General features: G+C 38.0%; 2 protein-coding genes across 8 annotated transcripts in view; one reads left to right on the forward strand and one right to left on the reverse strand.

Annotated features, from left to right (window-relative positions):
- Positions 1 to 22,498, reverse strand: ZNF146 (zinc finger protein 146). Of its 6 annotated transcripts, none has more exons than XM_035704054.2 (3): positions 22,359 to 22,498; positions 13,234 to 13,470; positions 1 to 3,082 (listed from the first exon to the last, which is right to left on the reverse strand). In XM_035704054.2, the coding sequence occupies exon 3, from the start codon at positions 2,281 to 2,283 to the stop codon at positions 1,405 to 1,407; it is 879 nt and encodes a 292-aa protein (XP_035559947.1). In that variant the 5' UTR covers positions 2,284 to 3,082; positions 13,234 to 13,470; positions 22,359 to 22,498; the 3' UTR covers positions 1 to 1,404. The 6 variants fall into 6 exon arrangements, with proteins under 6 accessions (XP_035559947.1, XP_048966379.1, XP_025277549.1 ...); XM_049110422.1 differs by having other exon boundaries at positions 13,234 to 13,325; positions 22,359 to 22,496; XM_025421764.3 differs by lacking the exon at positions 22,359 to 22,498 and adding an exon at positions 22,184 to 22,318.
- The window catches only part of ZNF565 (zinc finger protein 565), a 34,845-nt gene continuing 34,600 nt past the window's right edge, over positions 22,340 to 22,584 (forward strand). Inside the window, exon 1 of one of the 2 annotated variants that reach the window (XM_025421678.3) lies at positions 22,340 to 22,479. The gene's annotated coding sequence lies outside the window, so the exon portion shown is untranslated. The remainder of the gene's footprint in view (positions 22,480 to 22,584) is intronic. The other variant, XM_025421674.3, reaches the window with a different exon arrangement.

Here is a 22,584-nt window from a genome sequence, read left to right on the forward strand (position 1 = left end):
TTATGCTGTCATTTTTAATTTTAATAAAATAGATAATTTCATATTACATAGAGAGCAAGTCCATCCACTCATCATTGATAAAATTTTAGAAATATTTTCTATAAAAAGTTTAGTACTTGATTGGGAATGAATCCATTAGAACATGATTTCTATAGGTACAGTGTTCCCATCCTCACCCCCATTCTTATTAATTTTGAGAAAATTTAAAAATACAGAAAAGTACAAAAAATAAGACAAGATATCCATATACCACAATCCAGAATTATCCAGTATTTTGATATATTTACTTGCAGTCTTTTTAGTTTTTAAGAGAAATGGATGTTTATATATAAAATTGAAGTCCCCTTTAAACAGAAACCATCCCGTCCCTCCCACACTCATCCCCTTCCCTTCTCCACTCTTCACAAGCAACCACTATCAAGAGTTTGGTCTGTATCCTTCCAATCCATTTCAAAAACATTTTAAAAACATACATACATATATGTATCCATTACCAATACATAGTACTGAATTTTGTGAGAAAAGTTTTAATTAAAATTTACAAAAGTGTCATTTTAATATATGTGTTATTCTGCATTTCATTTTTCCTTCAACATGATTTTTGAGATCATTCTCTGTAATACATGTAGATATCATTTGTTAAATTTTACAGATATACAGTATTTCATCCTAAGTATTCTCCATTTTGTTCCCAATGGGCATTTAAGTTGTTTCCAACTTATGGCTACTACAAATCATGCCACAGTAAATAGACTGGTATATATTTCCTAAGCATACAAACTCAGAATTGCTAGGTATTCTTGAACTTGTTATCAGGAATGTTTCCCTACTTCCAACGTCATAACCATTTCAGTATATAGCTTTTTCATAATTCCTATTTTTATTCTCCTGGATCTTCCCTCGGTGTATATAGTTCATGGTCTGTTTTTTCCTTGGAGAACAAATTACCTCCAAATCATTGTTTACACAGTCCCATTATCTTCTCGCTTCCTATTGCCATTTCTATCATATTCTAAATTCTAATAAATGCATAGGTGTTTCCAGAATCTCTTGTTCTGCTAAATCAATGTAAGTCTCTTCCTTTCCAATACTTACAACTTATTACATTGGTGAAAATCTCCAGGTCTATGCAGACAGCAACAAGAAACATGTTTCACATTCCCAGTTTTAGTGGAAATGCATCTAAAGTTTCAGCATTACCTGCACCATCAGCTTTTTTGTTAGGTGTAGATTATCATACAAATGTCTTTTCTCTTCAGTATAAATTCCCTGGTGTCCAGTTAAGTTTTTTGCTTTTGTTTTCCTCATTTGTGATATTTTCCTTCAGTATGATTATTTCTGATGCACTATGAGGCTTAAATTCCTGATGAACGCTTTCCAATTTTTAAGATATTTACAGGGTTTTTAATGAGTATGAATTTTCTGATGTCTAATGTGGTGTGACTTCTGGCTAAAAGCTTTCCCACATTCACTACATTGATAAGGCTTCTTACCTGTATGTATTCTCAAATGCAGAGCAAGGGTTGAGAATTGAGAGAAAGCTTTCCCACATTCATTACAACCATAGGGTTTCTCACCTGTATGGCTTCTCACGTGTACAGTAAGAGATGAACTTTGAGAGAAGGCTTTTCCACATACATTGCATTCATAGGGTTTATCACCTGAATGAATTCTCACATGTACAATAAGTGATGTTCGTTGAGAGAAGGCTTTTCCACATTCATTACATTCATAGGGTTTCTCTCCAGTGTGAATGTTTTGATGTTTTATGAGGTACTTCTTCTGGCCAAAAGCTGTTCCACATTCATTACATTTAAAGGGTTTCTCTCCAATATGAATTTTCTCATGCTCAGTAAGGTTAGATTTGCCACTGAAGGTTTTTCCACACTCCTTACACACAAAAGGCTTCTCTCCCGTGTGAGTTCTCTGGTGTCTGATGAGATTTGACTTCTGAATGAAAGCTTTCCCACAATCCTTACACTCAAAAGGTTTCTCTCCAGTGTGAATTTTCTGATGGGTAAGGAGGTTTTCCTTCTGACTGAAGGATTTTCCACATTCATTACATTCAAAAAGCTTCTCTCCAGTATGGGTGTTCTGATGTTTAATGACATACTGCTTTTGACTGAAGGCTTTTCCACATTCATTACATTCGAAAGGTTTCTCTCTATTATGGAAATGCTCATGCTCGGTGAGATTTGATTTGTGGCTGAAGACTTTCCCACATACCTTACAAGCAAAGGGGTTTTCCCCACTACAAATTCTCTGCTGACTGAGGTGTGACATCTGAATGGAAGCTTTCCCACATTCACAAGGTTTCTCTCCACTATGAATTTTTTGATGAATGAGAATTTACTTTTGGCTGAAAGTATTTCCACATTTCTTACATTTGAAGGGCTCTCTGTGTATGACCTTCCAGGTGTAAAATAAGGGATAAAATTCAAGAGGAAACTTTTATCATATGCAGTACATTACAAGCTTTCTCCTCAAGTATAAATTTTCTAATGCTCAATGAGGTTTTGTTATATTCACTGGTTTCTCTCCAGTAAAAATTTTCTTCTGCTTAATGAGATTTGTCATCTAGCTAAAGGCTCCTCAGTATTCCTCAGAAGAACAGGGTTTCTCTCCAGCTTGACTTCTACATTTAATGAGGTATGTGACATATGAGTGAAAAATTTCCCACATTCAGTAAATTCATAGGGTTTCTCTCCAGTATGAATGCTCTGTTTTCAGATGGGGTTCAAACTGTTTTAACTGAAGGCATTTCCACGCTAATTTACAATTAAAGGGGTTATTACCATAAAGAATAAACTGTGGCAGGGTTTCTGAACCAAATTAAATTGATGATTCTTTCCTACACGACTTCCTTCATGGCTATAAGCTAAATTGTGTTTCAAACTCTAGGTAAGCTGAAAGAGGTGTTCCCCTTAAATATATAATGTCTGAGATCAGAGGAAGTGTTTTTCCAATTTTCTTATATTCACTGTTTGTTTTTTTCTCAGTCTGTTCTTTACTGGAGATGGATGCAACTTGATTCCCAAGTCTTGTTGCCTCTCTATCTGCTCATCATCTTCTCAGGCTTCTTCTAAAATGGGAGTACAAAGAATCATCATTTAAAGGAGTTAATATATAAAGTGTTTAGTACTGTGGCTGACAAATGGTAAGCACTCAATAATGTTAGCTTTATGTTATCATTATTTATTAATTTTCCTATAAAATTTTGGATTGTGCTTTTGGGATGTACTTTGGAAGCCCGTCTCACAGTATGAAAAAATCCTCATCAGCAATGTCACCAAACAACTTTTGAAAAGGAAACTCTTGTGGGGGATACATGCACAGAAAAGTAAAGTTCATGGGCACACAAACTTAAGGATTACTCTTGAAAAATAACCTTTCCCATTTCTTAGTTCAGGAAATTGAATGTAACAATGAGGAATTAACAAGTAGGATAAAAAGACATAAAATTGTTAAAGTCTCCCTGGATGCCTAAGAAAAGGAAAGGAATTAACGACTGCTTCCTCCCAAAATCCCATTAAAAAGACAAACAAAAGGAAAATGGTACAAGCTCACAAGAAAACAGGACATGACTAGAGACATGAATACACACAAACATTAAAAATTTTTCAATAACATGAGCACACAAAAGATTTTCAACACAGCAGAGCTGATAAAGTTTATGTAAAGATACTACAGAAGATGCCAATGTCAAATAAGCCAATTTATGCCACAAAATATCAGAAAGACTAAGGAAATGGAGGAATCAGGTACCTCTCGAAAAGGAATAAAGGATGGTAGCTGAAAAAAAAATTATATAAAATGCAGTTGGAGCACTATCTCTCCCAGTAAGACCACCCCTTTGTACGAAATGGAAATTATTCTTTGCAGAAATTTATTCAGAGAAGCACCGGGCTCAGATGACAAGGTGCTACACTGAAACCAATGGAATTAAATCTATACATACTATGCTGAAACCTCCAAGATATTCTGTAGCTCATACCAAAAACTGTTGGCAATTAGGTATATATACCTGTGAGCAGGATATGAATGGCTCCTTCTCTGGAGAACCTGAAAGGCCCATGAAAACCCTCAGGATACTCCTCCAAGATGGTATCTGTCACCTATAGTCTTTTTTTTTTTTTTTGGCCAAAACAAGGACCTGGCCACACCAGAGTTTGTGAGTAAAGCAGTGTAATCATTCTGCAGGGAGACTCTGGGTCCATAAGGCATTTTTTCTTTTTTTCCCTAAGATTTTATTTTTAAATAATCTCTACACCCAACGTGGGGCTGGAACTCACATTCCCAAGGTCAAAAGTCCACTGCCTGAGCCAGTCAGGCATCTCATGGCATTTTTTAAAAAAATATTTGAGAGAGAATGAGTGGGAGGGGCCAACGGAGATGGGACAGGGAATCTCAAGCAGACTCTGCTGAGCACGCTGCCTGACATGGGGCTCGATCTAACTACTCTAAAATTATGACCTAGCCAAAACCAAGAGTCACACACTTAACCAATGGCACCACCCAGGTGCCCTACCCCATGGCATTTTACTTTTGGGTCACTGAAATCTACCAGAGGACTAAAAGCATCCAAGGCATGAAAGAGCTTATGATCACCTTTTAGTGGATCAGTTTTAAGTATGACTGCAGCCAATATTTCACACACATTTGAGGGACTTCTAATAAGACATCAAAAGGAGATCAACATCAAAAGGAGAAAAAAAAAAAGTCTGAGGAATAAAGGTAAGGAACAGTACACAGCAACAAAACCTAAAACCAAAGAGAAGATATTTTATCAGTGCAACAGTAGCAGGGTTCTCTATAAGCAAGAAACAAAAAGTCCCCTTGAAATTATTAAGATGGGGACTGGGAAGGTAGACTGTATTGTCATTCAATAGTAACAGAATCATCTTACTGCAGAAGGATTATAGTACTTGGTCCAAGCAAACTCAGGGATGACCAGCTACCCTGTTTGGCCAGTGAAATATTAGCACAAATGACAAGTATTTCCTGAAAGAAGCTTTAAGAAAACATATTCAAAGGTACTTAGCTGGCTAAGTAGACTTTTAATCTTGAGGTTGTGAGTTCAAGCCCCATGCTGGGTGTAGACATTACTTAAAAATAAAGTCTTAGAAATGCCAATGTGGCTCAGTCCATTAAGCATTCACCTTTGGTTCAGGTCAGCATCCTATGAGCCCTGCATTAAGCTCCCTGCTCAGCCAAGGAGTCTGCTTCTCCCTTTCCCTCTCCCTCTGCCCCTGCTCTCTTGCTTGTTCTCTCTCAAACAAATCCAATCTTAAGAAATAAAATGACAAATTCAAGGCCAGTTACTCAAAAAATTAAAAATAGAACCACATGATACATCAATTTCACTTCTGGGTATATATCCAAAGAAAATGAAAATACTAAGTCAAAAAGATCTATGTGCCAACATGTTCACTGCAGGATTATTTACAACAGCTAAGATATGTAAACACTCTAAATATCCATCACTGGATGAATGAGTAGATATGGTACATACATACAATGGGATTATTATTCACCCATAAAAAAAAGAATGAAATCTTATCATTTGTGACAACATGGATGGAATCTGAGGGCATTACAGTTAAGTGAAAGGTCAGAGAAAGACAAATAATGTATGCTCTCACTTATATGTGGAATCTTAAACAACAAACCAAGCTCATAGCGAACAAACTGATGAGCTGCCGTAAGTGGCAGGGAGGTGTGGGCAAAATGGGTTAAAGGGGTCAAAGGTACAATTTCCAGTTAATAATACTGTATTGTGTATTCAAAAGTTGCTAAGAAAGTAGTTCTTAAATGTTCTCATCCTAAGGAAAAAAAAGTTCTGGAACTATGTGTCTTGACAGATGCTAACTAGAGTTACTGCGATCATTTCATAATATATACAAACTTCAATTATGTTGTAGTTGGTGGAGGGATGGGGTAATTTAGGTGATGGGCATTAAGGAGGGCATTTGATGTAATCAGCACTGGGTGTTATTTGCAACTGATGAATCACTAAATTCTATCCCTGAAACTGATAATATACTATATGTTAACTAACTTAAACTTAAATTTAAAAAAAGGAAAAAAATATACATTTAAAACTAATATAATGTTGTAGGTCAATTATACCTCAATACATTTTTTTAAAGAACAAATTCAGAGCATAAACCAAGATAACTGTATTAGCTGAGTGAAGTAAGTTCCAGAAAAACAAAACGAGAAAACTGATTAGAGGAATAATTCAAAGAAAAACAAAAAAAGGCTTCTTCTCTTATAAGCCATGCATCTCTAGACTTAAAGGGCACATTCAGTGCTTTGCACAATGAATAAAAGATGCATCCTTAGACGTATCACCATAACATTTCAAAAGAAAAAATAGGCCATAAAATACCCTGATATATATATGTACACATATAAAGATTTTATTTATTTACTCATTCATGGGAGACACAGAGAGAGGCAGAGACATGGGCAGAGGAGAAACAGGCTCCCTGTGGGGAGCCTAATGCAGGACTCGATCCCAGGACCCCGGGATCACAACCTGAGCCAAAGGCAGGCACTCAACCACTAACCCACCCAAGCATCCCAAGAAATATAATTCAGATTTACAAATAATGAGATTATAAAAAAAATGAGATTATTTTTTAAATAAATACACTTAAAAAAGCTTCTCAATTTTACTTCTAAATATCACTAAAGTCCACATAAACCAAAAGGTCCTCAAGTTTGTTTATACATTCTATTGTGGTAAAGAAGGCCCACATAACAAATTTTTTTTGTGTTTAAAAAAATTAACTATTTTTTTAAAGATTTTATTTATATATTTAAGGGAGAGTGAATGAGAGAACACATGAGCAGGGACAGACTCCCCTGCTGAACTCAAACCTAGGACCCTGGGACCATGACCTGAGCCAAAGGCAGATGCTCAACCAACAGCCATCCAGGCACCGTGACCATTAGCTAATTTTTTTAAACTTGTTTTTTTTCTTTTAAAGATTTTATTTATTTATTCATGAGAGACAGAGAGAGAGAGGCAGAGACACAGGCAGAGACAGAAGCAGGCTCCACACAGGGAGCCTGATGCGGGACTTGATTCCAGGACTCCAGGATCACACCCTAGGCTGTAGGCAGGTGCTCAACCGCTGAGCCACCTGGGCATCCCTTTTTAAACTTTTAAAATTGAAGTATAATTGACATAACATTATACAGTATATTAAGTTCAGATATACAACATAATGATTCGATATTTGTACATACTGCAAAATGATTACAGTAAGTCTAGTTAACATTCGTCACCACATGCAGATCTTTTTCTTGTTATGAGAACTTTTAAAATCCAGATGGTCCTCAACTTTTAAGAATGTAAAGGTGAGGGATCCCTGGGTGGCGCAGCGGTTTAGTGCCTGCCTTTGGCCCAGGGCGCAATCCTGGAGACCCGGGATCGAATCCCACGTCGGGCTCCCAGTGCATGGAGCCTGCTTCTCCCTCTGCCTATGTCTCTGCCTCTCTCTCTCTCTCTCTCTGTGTGACTATCATAAATAAATAAAAATTAAAAAAATAAATAAATAGTTTAAAAAAAAAAAAAAAGAGGGGATCCCTGGGTGGCGCAGCGGTTTGGCGCCTGCCTTTGGCCCAGGGCGCGATCCTGGAGACCCGGGATCGAATCCCACGTCAGGCTCCCGGTGCATGGAGCCTGCTTCTCCCTCTGCCTGTGTCTCTGCCTCTCTCTCTCTCACTGTGTGCCTATCATAAATAAATTAAAAATTAAAAAAAAAAAAAAAAAAAAAAAGAATGTAAAGGTGACTGCTAATGGGTACCAGGTTTCCTTTTATGGGGATGAAAGTGTTCTGGAGTTAGTGGTAATAGTCGTGCAACTTGTGAATATACTAAAAACCGCTGAATTGTACACTCTAAAAGGATGGATTTTATGTTATGTGAATTCTATCTCAATAAAGCTGTCATCAAAAAAAAAGAAAAAAGCAAAAGTGTAAGTTTGAGAACTGCTACTCAAAACATTTCTCATTACTTATTTAACAAATATCTTTTTCTTTCCTTACTATGTATCTGGCACACTTCTAAGCTCTAGGGATTAACAGTATTGACCAAAACTGATAAAATTCACTGTCCTCCCTCATCAAGATTCTAGTGGACAGATAAAGAGATGGTTTGTTAAAAAGCTGAAACTGCTACAGAAAAGAAAAAAAAAAATCAAAGAAGGGGAGAGCTTTAATTTTAGATAGAGTGGCCTCTGAGCAAGATTCAAGATATTAAAGAAAGTGATCCTTACAGATATCTGGAGGAAGAGCCTGCCAAGCATATTAATTATGCAATCAATGAATAACAATCATGCATATTATGTTCCTCATGCTCTTCTTTGGCTTAGCTTGATCCCTCCTATTTTGTAACCATCTTAAAATCTACAGAAACTCCTGAGAGCAGGTCCAAAAACATGCTCCTAAAAAGATTTTTCCAGTCTTATCTCTTACTTATGAACATCTTTCACTGAACTTCTAATTACAATTAGATTCACTTTTCCTAAAGTAAGTGATTCATACTAAGTATCTTTTAAACCAAATTTGTATATAGCTAAGTCTTAACATCCTAAGTATAACCTGAGATGCTAGATTCCATTAATTGCTCTATTCTTTGAGGGGCTGACAGTAGAAAATTTTTAAATGCTAGGGGCAATATCATCGGAGGAAAAAAAGAATGAGATTTTAAAGATGAAGCTATACTCCACATTAGGTATGGAGCCTATTTAAAAAAGAAAAGAAAAAGGGAAAAAACTTTTTTAATATAAAAAGTATTTTGGAGATAGAGGAAATTAAATATGGACTAATTATTACATATTAGAATATTATGGCTAATCCATCTAAGAGTAATGATACTGTGATTATGTAGAGTCATGCCATTATTTTCAGAAAATGCATACTTAATTTTTTAGAGGTTAAGTGTCATGATGTTTTAGCAACATACACAGGGACAGAGGCACATACATATAAAACAGACATGGCAAAATAATTACTGAATTTATACAGTGGATGGGACACTTGGGGTGGCTCAGCAGTTGAGTATCTACCTTTGGCTTAGGGTGTGATCCCGGAGTTCTGGGATCAAGTCCCACACATCAGGCTCCCTGTAGCAAGCCTGCTTCTCCCTCTGCCTCTCTGTGTCTCTCTCACAAATAAATAAATAAAATCTTAAAAAAAAAAAATCTATACAGTGGGTATATGGGAGAATACTGTATTCGTCTCTCAGTTTTTAATATTTGAAAATGTTCATGGATAAAAAACTGAAGAACTGATCAGTAAGAATCCTCCGACAGTAATTCATAGATTATTTAACAAGTATCTCAAAACTAGAGACAGAAAGAACATGGGCCTTCCTTTCAACAGATTGTAATATAGACTCCAGATACCAAAATGTAAATACATATAAGACAGGATTTACGCAGGACTTTTGAATATCCATGAAAATATAAAATAGGATGGTCAAAGGGGAGATCAATAAAAGAACATATTTAAATGATAAATAAGACCTGAATAGATAGAACATTTCATAATCAAAAGCCAAGATTCAAAGAATTTTACAGAGAGAAGAAAGTATGTTCATATTTACATTAATGATTAATTAATATGTCCTATCTTGATAAGATTAAAGTATATCGGGGTAGTTTAGCTCCACCTTCAGCCCAGGGCATGATCCTGGAGACCAGGGATCAAGTCCCACTTCGGGCTTCCTGCACGGAGCCTGCTTCTCTCTCTGCCTGTGTTTCTGCCTCTCTCTCTCTCTCTGTCTCTCATGAATAAATAAATATAATTTTTGGAAAAAAAAAAAAAAAGATTAAAAGTATATCTTTTTAAAGGCTTGGCTACCATATCTCAAGGATCATGAGAAATGGTCTAGACATAGTATGAAATTGATTTTAGGTAATCTCTCTAGACCTAAAAATAATGATCTGAAATCCCCAATTTGGGTATTATAGTATTAACTTAACTATCTGACAAAAGAAGATGAAACAAGTCTAACAGTTATATCCTGTAAATAGGTAAAATTATGGTGGGCAAGATAGAAAGGCTGGAAAAATAAGAATTGATACTACAGAGTTACTTCTAACTTCAGAATAATTAAGTGTTGGGATGCCTGGGTGGGTCAGTTAAGCATCTGGCTCTGGGTTTCAGTTCCAGTTGTGATCTCATGGGTTGTAGGATTGAGCGAGCCCCAGCTGTGGCACTGAGCGTGGAGTCTACTTCAGATTCTTTTTTGCTCTCCCTCTCCCTCTGCTCCTCCCCATTAGCACACAAGTGGGCACTTTCTCTCTCAAATAAATAAATATAAATACAATCTTCAAAAAGAAAAAGTCTTCTCTGGGATTTAATTTATAAAGAAAAGGAGGAAAGGTGGAATGCAGCGTTCTAGGAGCCACCTCCATCCAGTAAGAGGAAAAAATGAAAGCAAAAAATAAGAAAACACTTAGAAAGATAAAGCAATGCCTCAGGTCAAGGCACCAACCAAGCAGAAATGGAAGAGAATTCCTACCGGATGACTCACATAACATAAATAGATCCTTTCTGCTAAAATAGTAAAATAAGAACATCTCTGCCCGCTTTTCACATCTGTGAAGGATAAAACGGGAAAAAAAGGGAAAACTGCATTGTTGAGAAGAGTAAGAAGTAGCTGTAATTCTAATGTTTCAGGAGAAAAGGATGTTAGCAGGCAGTTGCCACTGCTGTTTTAGGAAGAGTTCTCAGGCACAATGCTCTCTGAAAACATAAGGCACTGCCCTCAGGCGTCAAATCATTACCTCCTAGTTTTTAACAACAGAATCCAGGAATGTAGGATGGATAAAGAAGACTTGGTGGACACACCAGCATCCCTAAATGGTAGGAAAAGTGGGACCGAGCAAGGAAATACAGAGATCCCATCAGTGAATAAAGCAGCTTATTAGTAGTACAGAACAGAAGGTCACAACTTTCTAACTCCCTAAATTCCTTACTGGTATACCTAATTGCCTATATGAATATGCACTTAGATGATCAACAGACATGTCACAATCAACAAGTCCAAAACAAAATAAACCTCTTGGATCTATCTCCCAAAATTCCTGAAGTCTTCCTATCTCAGGAAATGTTAACTCATTCTCTTCTAGTTAAAACTTTGGAGTTATCGGTGTTATTCCTCTTCCTCTTAAAAAACAACACAACCTAAAATAAACAAAATTAATAAAAATAAACAACACAATCTATCAGCTAATCCTGTCAGCTATTTCTTTAAAATATCTTGAAGAATCTGACTTGTCACTAGCTCAACTACTATCATTTTCTTACCTAGATTACTGCAATTGCCTCTGATTAATCTCCTGGCCTTACCTCCCCTATACCTTATATTCTATACAGCAGCCAAAATCTAATTCTGATCTTATCACTCCTCTCTCTGCTCAAAACCCTTAATGGTCTCCCAAATCACTCAGAATAAAGGCCAAAGTCTATGATTTGGCCTGTTAACTAACCAAACCTATTCTTAACTCCGTTTTGCTCATTCTGAGCCAGCCTACTCTGCCCTGATCAATATTTCTAAAACAGCAAGCTCCAGCTTCAGGGCTTTTAACACTTTTTGTTCCTTCTGGCTGAACGCTCTTCCATCAAATACTACATGCTTCACTTGCATTCTTCAGATCTTTTTTTCAAAAGTCATCCTCTTAGTGAGACCTTTCCCTGACCAACTGATTTAAAATTGTAACTGCCAACTGGCCATCTCTATGCTGGTTTTCCTTACTTTAATTTTTCTCCAGAGAACTACCACAGTGTGTCTTACCTCAGGAGGGAGGAATTTTTGAAAGGTCTGATTACTGACATTTCCTTAGTAACTGAAATGGTGCCTAATAATATCATTCAACAGTATGAATATACCATATTGATAGAAATGTAAATTGGTTTACTACTTTTGAGAACAGGCTTATTTCTGTCAAGTCTATAAATAAATGTAACTTTGAGTTAGCATTTCCGTTTGGAATAAATCATTAGTTATATCTACATGACTCTGCGAACAACATAAGTATATATACACTTGTAAACACTTGTGTGCTTAAAAGTATATGTCTAGGGATCCCTGGGTGGCTCAGCAGTTTGGCGCCTGCCTTTGGCCCAGGGCGCGATCCTGGAGTCCCAGGATCAAGTCCCACTCCCGGCATGGAGCCTGCTTCTCACTCTGCCTGTGACTGAATCCCACATATAAATAAAATAAAAGTGTATGTCTAGAAACAACCTAAATGTTCATAAATAGGAGACAGACTAAATAAATTATGTGTTGATAGTCTCTCCTAGAAAAGGAAACAAAAACAACTAATAGACACAGAATACATATAGCCCTTTATATGAAAACTGAAGGCTTACATACATATTCATATTTATAGCACAGATATATAATATATGCTAGTTTATTCAAAGATTACCTCAAGAAGGATACATGTGAAACTCAAAAGTGACTGCATCTTTGAAAAAAATCTATAGGACGTAAAGTCAGAGGTAATACTTTTTCACTATACACCTTCAAGTTAAAAAATTTTACGTTATTTTTAAAAATTTTACATGTTATTACGTAAAAACCAAATACAGACTCATAACATTTATATGCACACACACATACAGCAGAAAGGGAAAGAACTGATTTCTGAGGCGACAAATTCTGAAAGAGGTATATGGGGATAGAAGAAAGGGAGGCAGGATTTTGCTGATGTGTAATGGGGGTGAAGGTGGATAAGAAGGCAACAGGAAGCATGATTACAGACATAAAACCTAACTCAGAGGCATTAACCACTGAAAGACTGAAAGAAGGTGGCAAGTAATAAAAAGCAACCTAAACATGAGACAATATATAAAGATTTATATACCTATAAAAGAAAATGCATAAGGGAAGAAGTCTATACACACTGGGAGGTATAAGATTGAGGGTATCAATGAAAGAGAAAATAATCACACAGAGGCAGTATAAATAAAGTGTGATGTGACATACACTGATCTGGATGACATCCAGAACAGAGGTAAGAGGGGCATCTGGCCCTCTAGAATTTGATTAAATAATAGAGTAATGAAGCAGAAAAGAAATAACTGTCAATATAACTTTGGTATCTAAAGAATTCATACCAAGTAACTCAGACCAGATCCTCATCTTTGAGTATTTCATAGGTGTCAGTGCTGTTTGAATAACTGTTAACCTGGCTTGGCATTCACTTACCTGAACAAATTTCCTTTCCACTTTGTTCTCTACCATCCAGAGTGTCTTCTTATTCCAACAGAGGATCAGATAGAGTTTGGTCAGTTTACAACCTGTTTTAGGGGAAATGACACAGCACTAGAATATTAATGCTGGAGGCCAAAGTACCATCCTAGACCTCAGGCTGAGCCCTGGGGCCTCCAGGCCTTCTGAATGATGAGGAAGGTGCAGTTTCCAGAGATGCGCAAGGAAGTGGCCCTGTGAAAAAGAACGAAGTAATGACCTTTTGCCTTAGAGATTAAAGCACACACAATTATAATAAGCAAAAGGACTAAGACTATCTGAATCCTGAATTTCAAAGCCATACTCATCAAACCATTTAAATTTCCACACATTCAGAAATGGGGTAAAAAAAAATGTTTCTCAGAATTTTACTTACATAGGAAAGCTGTTCATACTTTACATAACTAGATGCCTCTGTTCTGCACCACACATTCCTATATAGGTTCCTAAGTGGATTTAACCATGGCCCTTATTCCTAGATGAATTTAATTCAACTATGACAACAGCAGTAGATGCCAATCAGAACTAGGTTGCCAGGATACAATGTGTAGGAAATTGTTCTTACAGTATTCAGGAATTAAGCTACAAAAGCTTTTCCTGGAATCCTAGTATTTACTTTGTATTATAATCTGATTAAAACTGTATTAAATGTCCCATATATGTTTATTCATTTATTGAAAAACATTTGCAAGGACATTATTGGGACAACTGACAAAACTTGAATATGGACTTTTAAGATTTTATTTATTTATTGGTAAAAGACACAGAGAGGCAGAGACAGAGGCAGAGGGAGGAGCAGGCTTTTGTGAGGAGCCTGACGCAGGACTCAGTCCCAGGACTCTAAGCACAACCTGAGCCACCTGGGTACCCCTGAATATGGGCTTTGTATTATATAATAGCAATGTGTTGATGTTAAAAACTTTCTAATTTTGGTTACTGTACTATGGTTATGAAAAAAAATGTCCTTGTTCTTAGAAAATTCACGCTGAAATACTTATAAAGGAAGCATGCATGCAACTTAGTCTCAAATGGTTCAAAAAAATTATACACACCAATATTTGGACAGAGAAGGAAAAATAAAGCAAAAAGACAAAATGTAAATGGTAAATTTGGGTAAAAGACATATAGGACTTTCTGAACTAATCCAACTTTTTTATAAAGTTGAAATCCTATTAAAAAAAAGTAAAATACTAAAAACTTGAGTTACTACTTATACACATATACACTATCTACAATGCATGTTTAAAAAGCTTGGTCACCAATTTTTGCACTGGGGTGTGGCAGAAATGGAAGGCTTAGAACATAATTTAGACAGTAATGTACACAGAGAAGAAATAGGAGAGGGTGAGTTGGCTGAAGAAAATCTGCAGGGAAAAGGATATCAAGTTTGATATTCTGGAGTATCAGGTTTCGAAATGATTTTTTAAAAAAGATTTTATTAATTTGAGAAAGAGAGGGACGCCTGCCTGGGTGGCTCAGTAGTTGGGCGCCTGCCTTTGGCTCAGGTCGTCATCCCGGGATCCGGGATTGAGTCTTGTGTTGGGCTCCCCGAGAGAAGCCTGCTTCTCCCTCTGCCTGTTTCTCTGCGCTGTCTCTCAGTCTGTGTCTCTCATGAAAAAAGAAATTTAAAAATTTTAAAAAAAAGAAAGAGAAAGAAAGCATAAGCAGGGGTAGAGGCAGAGGGAGAAGCAGACTCCCCACTGAGCAGGCAGCCCAATGCAGGACTCAATCCCAGGACCCCAATCATGACCTGAGCGGAAGGCAGATGCTTAATAGACTGAGCCACCCAGGCGCCCCAGAGTGTCAGGTTTGCAAGCAACATGCAGACAAGTATACCCATTAGGCAACTGTACATACATATAAGGAGCTCAGAATAGGCCAAGGAAGGAAATGGGAATTTATCAGCTGTGAGAATATCAGTGCTGCTGAAGACATAGGTGGAATGTGGCTATGACTGCTTAGAGAATATACACAGGTCATGAAAAAGAGGGTCAAGGGCAGAATTCTAGGAACACCCAACAGTCAAAGAGGCAAGGAAAGGTTTCAAAGAAGCATGGTGGCTGCTTAGTTTTGAATCTTTCAAGTACTTATGCAAACTACAGAAAATATCAAGAAAAATGGGGGTGGTGGGCAGCCAATCCACATTCTGTTATCTTTTGCAAAACCAGTAGAGAATATGTTCAATCTAAATTATATTAAGTGTAGCCCCAAATACCCAAAATAGCAGATATGGTACAGGAACCAAAACAGTATGGTAGGTACAGCAAGGAAGACTACAAAATGCTAAGGAATCTTTGAAATAACAGATCTCAGAAATTATTGGCAAATGTTTATTCTCAGAATGACAGTAAGAACTTGAGTTACAAGTTCAAGTAAGAACTTCTTCAAGGAAGAACTTGAGAACTGTTGCAACTGAGTCTAATAATGAACAACAAAACTAGGAACCAAAAAACTCCTCCAGGGATGCCTGGGTGGCTCAGTGGCTGAGTGGCTCAGGGCGTGATCCTGGGGCCCTGGGATTGAATCCCACAAAAAAACAGAAAAACTCTCCCCCACCCCACCCCAAAAAACTCCTCCCAAATTCCATGTACCAAAAGCAGACCCAAAGAAGAAGCCTAAACAGTGAGTTGTAAAAAGCCTAGGAAAAACTGGGAATGCTTTGAGGGATTCCAAGAACTTAAAAAGCTCAGAAATCTGCAGCTAATATTTCTTTACTAAATGAGCAAGCCTCACCCTGAGGGAACTAATAAAAGCAAGACCTAGATTAAACAGAAAAGGACTGCAGGGAAAGCAGGAGTAGGCTTTAAAAGTACTTAGGGGGAATCCCTGGGTGGCTCAGCGGTTTAGCGCCTGCCTTTGGCCCAGGGCGCGATCCTGGAGTCGGGGGATCGAGTCCCGCATCGGGCTCCCGGCGTGGAGCCTGCTTCTCCCTCCTCCTGTGTCTCTGCCTCTCTCTCTCTCTCTCTATCATAAATAAATAAATCTTAAAAAAAAAATTAAAAAAAAAAAGTACTTAGGAATAGGGGGTCCCCAGATTTAGCAACTTCTGAAAGTAAATGTATCATCCTGGAAGGCAAGTACTATGAAGAATTATGGGAAACAGGGAGATAGAGATAGAAGTTGGCTTCAAACAGGCTAGGGTCAGTAAGCCAGAGGAGGTGAGGAACTCCATTGCTTTAAACGCTAGAAGAGGCACATGAGCTCTGAAGCACAGGATACTATGATGCTTCCTTTTTCCTGGTAATGGTCTCAGAAAATCTCTCATACAAACATGAATAAACAAAATAATTTGTCTGTGTCCATACAAAAATACTAAAAAAAAAAAAACAAAAACAACAACAACAACAACAAAAAAAAACAGTAGGGCAGCCCCGGTGGCTTAGAGGTTTAGTGCCGCCTTCAGCCCAGGGTGTGATCATGGAGACCCAGGTTCGAGTCCCGCGACGGGCTCCCTACATGGAGCCTGCTTCTCCCCTGCCTGTGTCTCTGCCTCTCTCTGTCTCCAATAAATAAATAAAATCTTAAAAAAAAAAAAAAGTGAAAGTGAACAGCATGATTTTTCAACAGCTGAGTAAACGCATATGAAAAATACTGCCACAAAGCAATTAAACAAAAACAAAATGAATTTTTATAATTTTTACAACTTTAAGAAGCAAGCAAAGCCATAAAAGAACACAAGGATCAAAACAGACTCAACTACAGAGAACAAACTGAGGGTTGCTGGAGGGAAGCCAGGTGGGGGGGATGGGTTAAATGACTGATGGGTATTAAGGAAGGCATGCATTGTAATGAGCATGGAGTGCTATATATATAAGCGATGAATCACTAAATTCTACTTCTGAAATTAGTATTCCACTATATAGTAACTGGAATTTAAGTAAAAATTTGAAATTACAAAAAAAAATATTTTTTTAAGAAAAAAAAAGAATGGACATCTTACTGGACATCTTATTTTGTGCTGAAAAAAAATTTTTTTTTTAAGACTGCAATATTATGCGGCACCTGGGTGGCTCAGCGGTTGAGCATCTGCCTTTGGCCCAGAGCATGATTCCGGAGTCCCGGGATCGAGTCCCACATTGGGCTCCCTGTATGGAGCCTGCTTCTCCCTCTGCCTGTGTCTCTGCCTCTCTCTCTCTCTCTCTCTCTCTCATAAATAAATAAATAAATAAATAAATCTTTAAAAAAAAAAAAAAGAAGAATGGATTTATTTCAAAAGAGTCTGACAAAGACAGTGAATTGACTATACATCTTTAGTGGGATGCATCCTAGGGACAAAATAGCCACAAAGAAATTTTTCATGTGACAAAGTATGTACATGGTTACTACTAATACCAGTAATGTTATTTTGAAACCATCTTCCTTATATTGAAAGATAAAACAAAGAAAATAAGCACATGTTAATGTTTCAAAAATTTTACTATAAGATATAATTAGGAGCTAATTATTAGGTAAAAATATCATAAAATTTGGATTTAAAAATACATGAACTAAAATTAAATAAATAAATAAAAATACATGAACTAGTGATTTTTAAAAATAATTTTCTTGCTCTATCACTAAGATGCCATGAAACAATATTACCCGTGCAGCAATGAGAACATCAGCACCCAGATCTTGGGCTCTATTACCATTCTCCAATAAAAGGAATGAGAGCTCCTTGGGAGAAATGGCCAATTCCAAGAGGGAAGGTACAAGGTGGGCCTGGAGTGCAAGAAAGTTTTCAAACTAAATGGCAGCAAGTCAAAATGAACCAGGAGTCAGTTTGGAGGAATGTCCACAGCTAAAATTGTGGTAATAGAGTATCAGAAAGGAAACTAGTTATAGTTGCTAGAACTCAACTTTATAATGATGCTTACAAGTCAGAAAAATATGAAACAGAACAACCGCGGGGGGAGGGAGGGGGGCTCAGCAGTTTAGCACCGCCTTCAGCCCAGGGCCTGATCCTGGAGACCGGGGATGGAGTCCCCATCAGGCTCCCTGCATGGAGCCTGCTTCTCCCTCTGCCTGTGTCTCTGCCCCTCTCTCTCTCTCTCTCTCTCTAATGAATAAATAAAATCTTAAAAAAAAAAAAATCCATCCATTAAATCAATGGGGAGTGAATATTCATTCATATGATACAAAGTAAATCCATACAGATTACATTTTGGTCAAAAAGGGAAAAATATAATCACTAATGATGGATCAGTCATATCATATACCTCTTCTGATGTTACACATTTCAAGATCATCTCTGCTTTACTCTGGCCAAAAGTAAGTCACAATTGGGATTCTTAAAAATCATCAGAGGTTCTAGGAATTAGAACCATGAGAAAGTAACCACCACAGAAATCAAAGAACATTCTCATGAAAAAGATAATAATGGGTTTCCAGGGACTCCAGGGTGGCTCAGTGGTTGAAGGTCTGCCTTTGGCTCAGGTTGTGATCCTGGGGTCCTGGGACAGTCCTGCATCAGGCTCTCCACAGGGGGCCTGCTTCTCCTTCAGTCTCTGTGCCTCTCATGAATAAATAAATAAAATCTAAAAAAAAAAAGGGGGTGGCTCAGCGGTTTAGTGCCTGCCTTTGGCCCAGGGCATGATACTGGAGTCCCGGGATCAAGTCCTGCGCCAGGCTCCCAGCATGGAACCTGCTTCTCCATCTGCCTATGTCTCTGCCTCTCTGTGTGTGTGTCTCTCATGAATAAATTTTGAACATCTTTAAATCTTTTTTTAAGATTTTTATTTATTTATTCATAGAGACACACAGAGAGAGAGAGAGAGGCAGAGACACAGGCAGAGGGAAGAAGCAGGCTCCATGCAGGAGCCTAACCTGGGACTCGATTCCAGGCCTCCCAAGATCACACTCCAGGCTGCAGGCGGCGCTAAACCGCTGCGCCACAGGGGCAGCCCAATTTTGAAAATCTTTAAAAAAAAAAAAGATAATGATGGTTTCTAAAGATGAATGTAACTTGAACACAGAAATCGAACTTCCTCATTCCAGTTATAAAAGGAAACAAAAAAAAGTTTAAATATGGTAAAAAAAAAAAAAAAGAACATCTATATATATCTGAATCTTTCGAAATTTCTACCAGATGGGACGCCTGGGTGGCTCAGCAGTTGAGCATTCGTTCGCCTTTGGCTCAGGGCGTGATCTCGGATCGGGGATCAAATCCCCCATTGGGCTCCTTGTGGGGAGCCTGCTTCTCCCTCTGCGCCTCTCTCTCTCATGAATAAATAAATCTTGAAAGAAAGAAAGAAAGAAAGAAAGAAAGAAAGAAGAAAGAAAGAAAGAAAGAAAGAAAGAGTACAAATGGCTGTACTGTTTCTAAGGAACTATTATTTTGCAGATAGTAATAATACTGCTATTCAAAACATATCAAGTTCTTATTACATAGCAGGCACTATCCTTTAGTACTCAGAACTCCATCTGCACAACCCAACCACCTCATGAATCAGATACTATTATTTTCTGTAGATGAGAAAAAAACCTTAACTTTGAAATACTAAATTCATATACTTAGAAAAACAATATAAAAAGTATTTGCCAGGGCACCTGGGTGGCTCAGGCCATTAAGCGTCTGCCTGCCTCTGGCTCAGGTCCTGATCCCAGGGTCCTGGGATCAAGCCCCATGTGCACACTGTGCTTAGTTGGTAGCCTGCTTCTCCCTGAACCCCCCCCCTCGAACCCACCCCTCTCAAATTATAAAAATCTTTACCAAAAAAAAGGGAAAAAAATGTATTTGCCTTTGCTCTACCTATACAGTACCATTACACCAAAAGAGATAGCCACTTTTAATAGTTTCTTGACTATCTTTTGAGTTTTCTAAGCAAAACAAATACAAACATACATTTTTATTTCTGCCTCTTCTTCAAATGAAGCATAACATATATTTCTGGCATCTTGCTTTTGTCATAGAACAATACATTCTAGAGTTATTTCAGTGTCAGTATACAAAAAGCTTCCTCCTCATTCTTTTGTACACCTCCTTATTCTGTTGTATAGATGGACCTAATTTTATCAAACCAATCTCCTAGTGATGGCTAATCTTTTCCTATGCCAAACACTGATGCAATGAGCAACCTCTTATCTGTATCATTTCATGCAAATGCAGGTACATTTGTAGGATTAATTTCCAGATGGGAAACAGCCATGCCAAACAGAAAATAGATTTGTAATTATAGATGTTGCCAAATTTCCTTCCACCAGCCTGCTTGGTGCTAACATCAATATGATTTCAATTTCTGAGAATTTATATTTTAAAATACATTACCAGTAGATGGATGGAGAGAGAGAGTATAATGCTAAGCGAAATAAGTCAGTCAGAGAAAGACAAATACCATATGATTTCACGCGTGTGGAATTTAGGAAAAAATAACAAACGAACAAAGGAAAAAGAGACAAATCAAAAAACAGATGCTTAACTATAGCGAATAAACAGATGGTTACCAGAGGGGAGGTGGGTGGGTGGGGGGATGGGTGAAACAACTGAAAGGGATTAAGAGCACTTATCTTGATGAGCACTGAATAATACATAAACTGCTAAATCACTATATGGTACACCTGAAACATGTAACATTGTATGTTAACTACGCTGGAATTGAAATTAAAAAATATATATATATATACACATATATTAGCGCTGGGCTCCCACCTCTCCACACCCCAACTGCTTTTTTTCTTCTTCAGAGTTTTACTGGCTATTCTAGTTTATTTTTCCATATGAATTGCAGAATCAGCTTATCTAGTTCCCCCGCTCCCCAAAAAAACTGTAGATCCTTTTATTAGTATCATATTGAATTAATAACTTTACTTAAATCAGCACATGCTTCTTTATGCCGTCTTCCTATTGAAAAACGTAGTGTATCTATTTGAATAATATCTTGTTATGCCTCTCAGCACTTTTTAAAGTTCTTTTCTAATAGTTTTGCATATTACTTCTCAATTTTTTATTGCTATTGTAAATAGTTTTCTTCTATTAGGTTTTCCAACTGGCTATTTGAAGACTGTTGATTTGTAGATATTAAATTAGTACCCAGTTACTTTAACTCTTATTATTTAAAGCTCTGTTAAGGATAACTGTTAAGGATTTCTTAGAAAAAGCATCTTTGCAGACAGCAGTTAATGGTCTATTACTTCACAAAATCCCTTCGTCTGGGAACACCTCAATTCATTTAGGCGTCTGGACACCTAGAATCTAGGTCAGACTAATAGATAAACATTGCAACAACTAAATTTTTCTTCAAAGAATGAGGAAAACCGTGCCTAACCTAGAACTTCAAACCCTTGACTAATCCTGGACTTTCTGTGCTATATGACGCTGCTACTCGAAGTACAACGTCGATATTTAATCTAGGACTTAACAGCAGCCCTATTAAAATACCCTGAAGAGCAGGAGATTTGAGATCGTGTGAAGCTTCCCCGCCAACAAAAAGTGCCTTTGAAATATTCTTTGCTTGCTTAAAAAAAGAAGAAACCACGGTAATCTGCATTCTACTCCAATTAAAAGTAAACGCGTTTTTATATAAAAATTCACTTTTAAATTATTTCTTAGCCTTTCCCCCCCTCCTCCGAGTATTCAAATAAAAAACACTCCACGAAGATGGCACCGTTATTATCAGCACTTTCGACAAGGGAAGTGCGGCACAGACATTACCGCCTCAATGCTGGTCTCCTACATCTCCCTCTCAGATGCAGCCATTTACAATCCTGCACCCACAGTTTCTCACTCAATAATCCCAACATCCAGTCAAACTTACGGACAAACTCAGGGTCACACACGCTCGAACCCGCCTCAGAAACCCCCACCCCCACCCCACATGTAGGCCAGAAGCTCTTAAACCCACTCCTCATCCCCCGCGCCGCGCCCCAACAAATCCAGATTCCTCCCCTTCAACCTCCCCGACCCGAACGGCCCAAGACGCCCACATCCCACCTCCTACTTTCGCGCCACGTGGACCCAGGGGCCGGACTGACCCGCGGACAAAGACCAAAATGTCCACTCGGCGCGCTGCGCCTGCGCACTCCGAGGGCGAGTAAGCACTCCCAGAAGTCTCCGCGACGCGGCCCGCACGGTCACCGTGGCCAGGCCCAGGCTAGTATTTGATTACCTTCTGTCACAGCTACGCCGTTTTTCCGGCCTTGAACTACATTTCCCTTAAGGCTTTGCTGGTCAGCACTCTGTCCCACACGAATTTGGCTGCCTCCTCCTGTGATTATGGGGCTCTCAGGGTGAGTTGTTCTGCTCTAGAAGAAAATCAGCTCAAGCCTGGTGGGAGGTTTGGAGCAGGGACTCCGTCTTTGAAGCTCCCCCAGGCGCAGTGTCAAACGGCCAAA

Source organism: Canis lupus, chromosome 1, assembly GCF_003254725.2.
Source record: "Canis lupus dingo isolate Sandy chromosome 1, ASM325472v2, whole genome shotgun sequence".
NCBI lineage: Eukaryota > Metazoa > Chordata > Mammalia > Carnivora > Canidae > Canis > Canis lupus.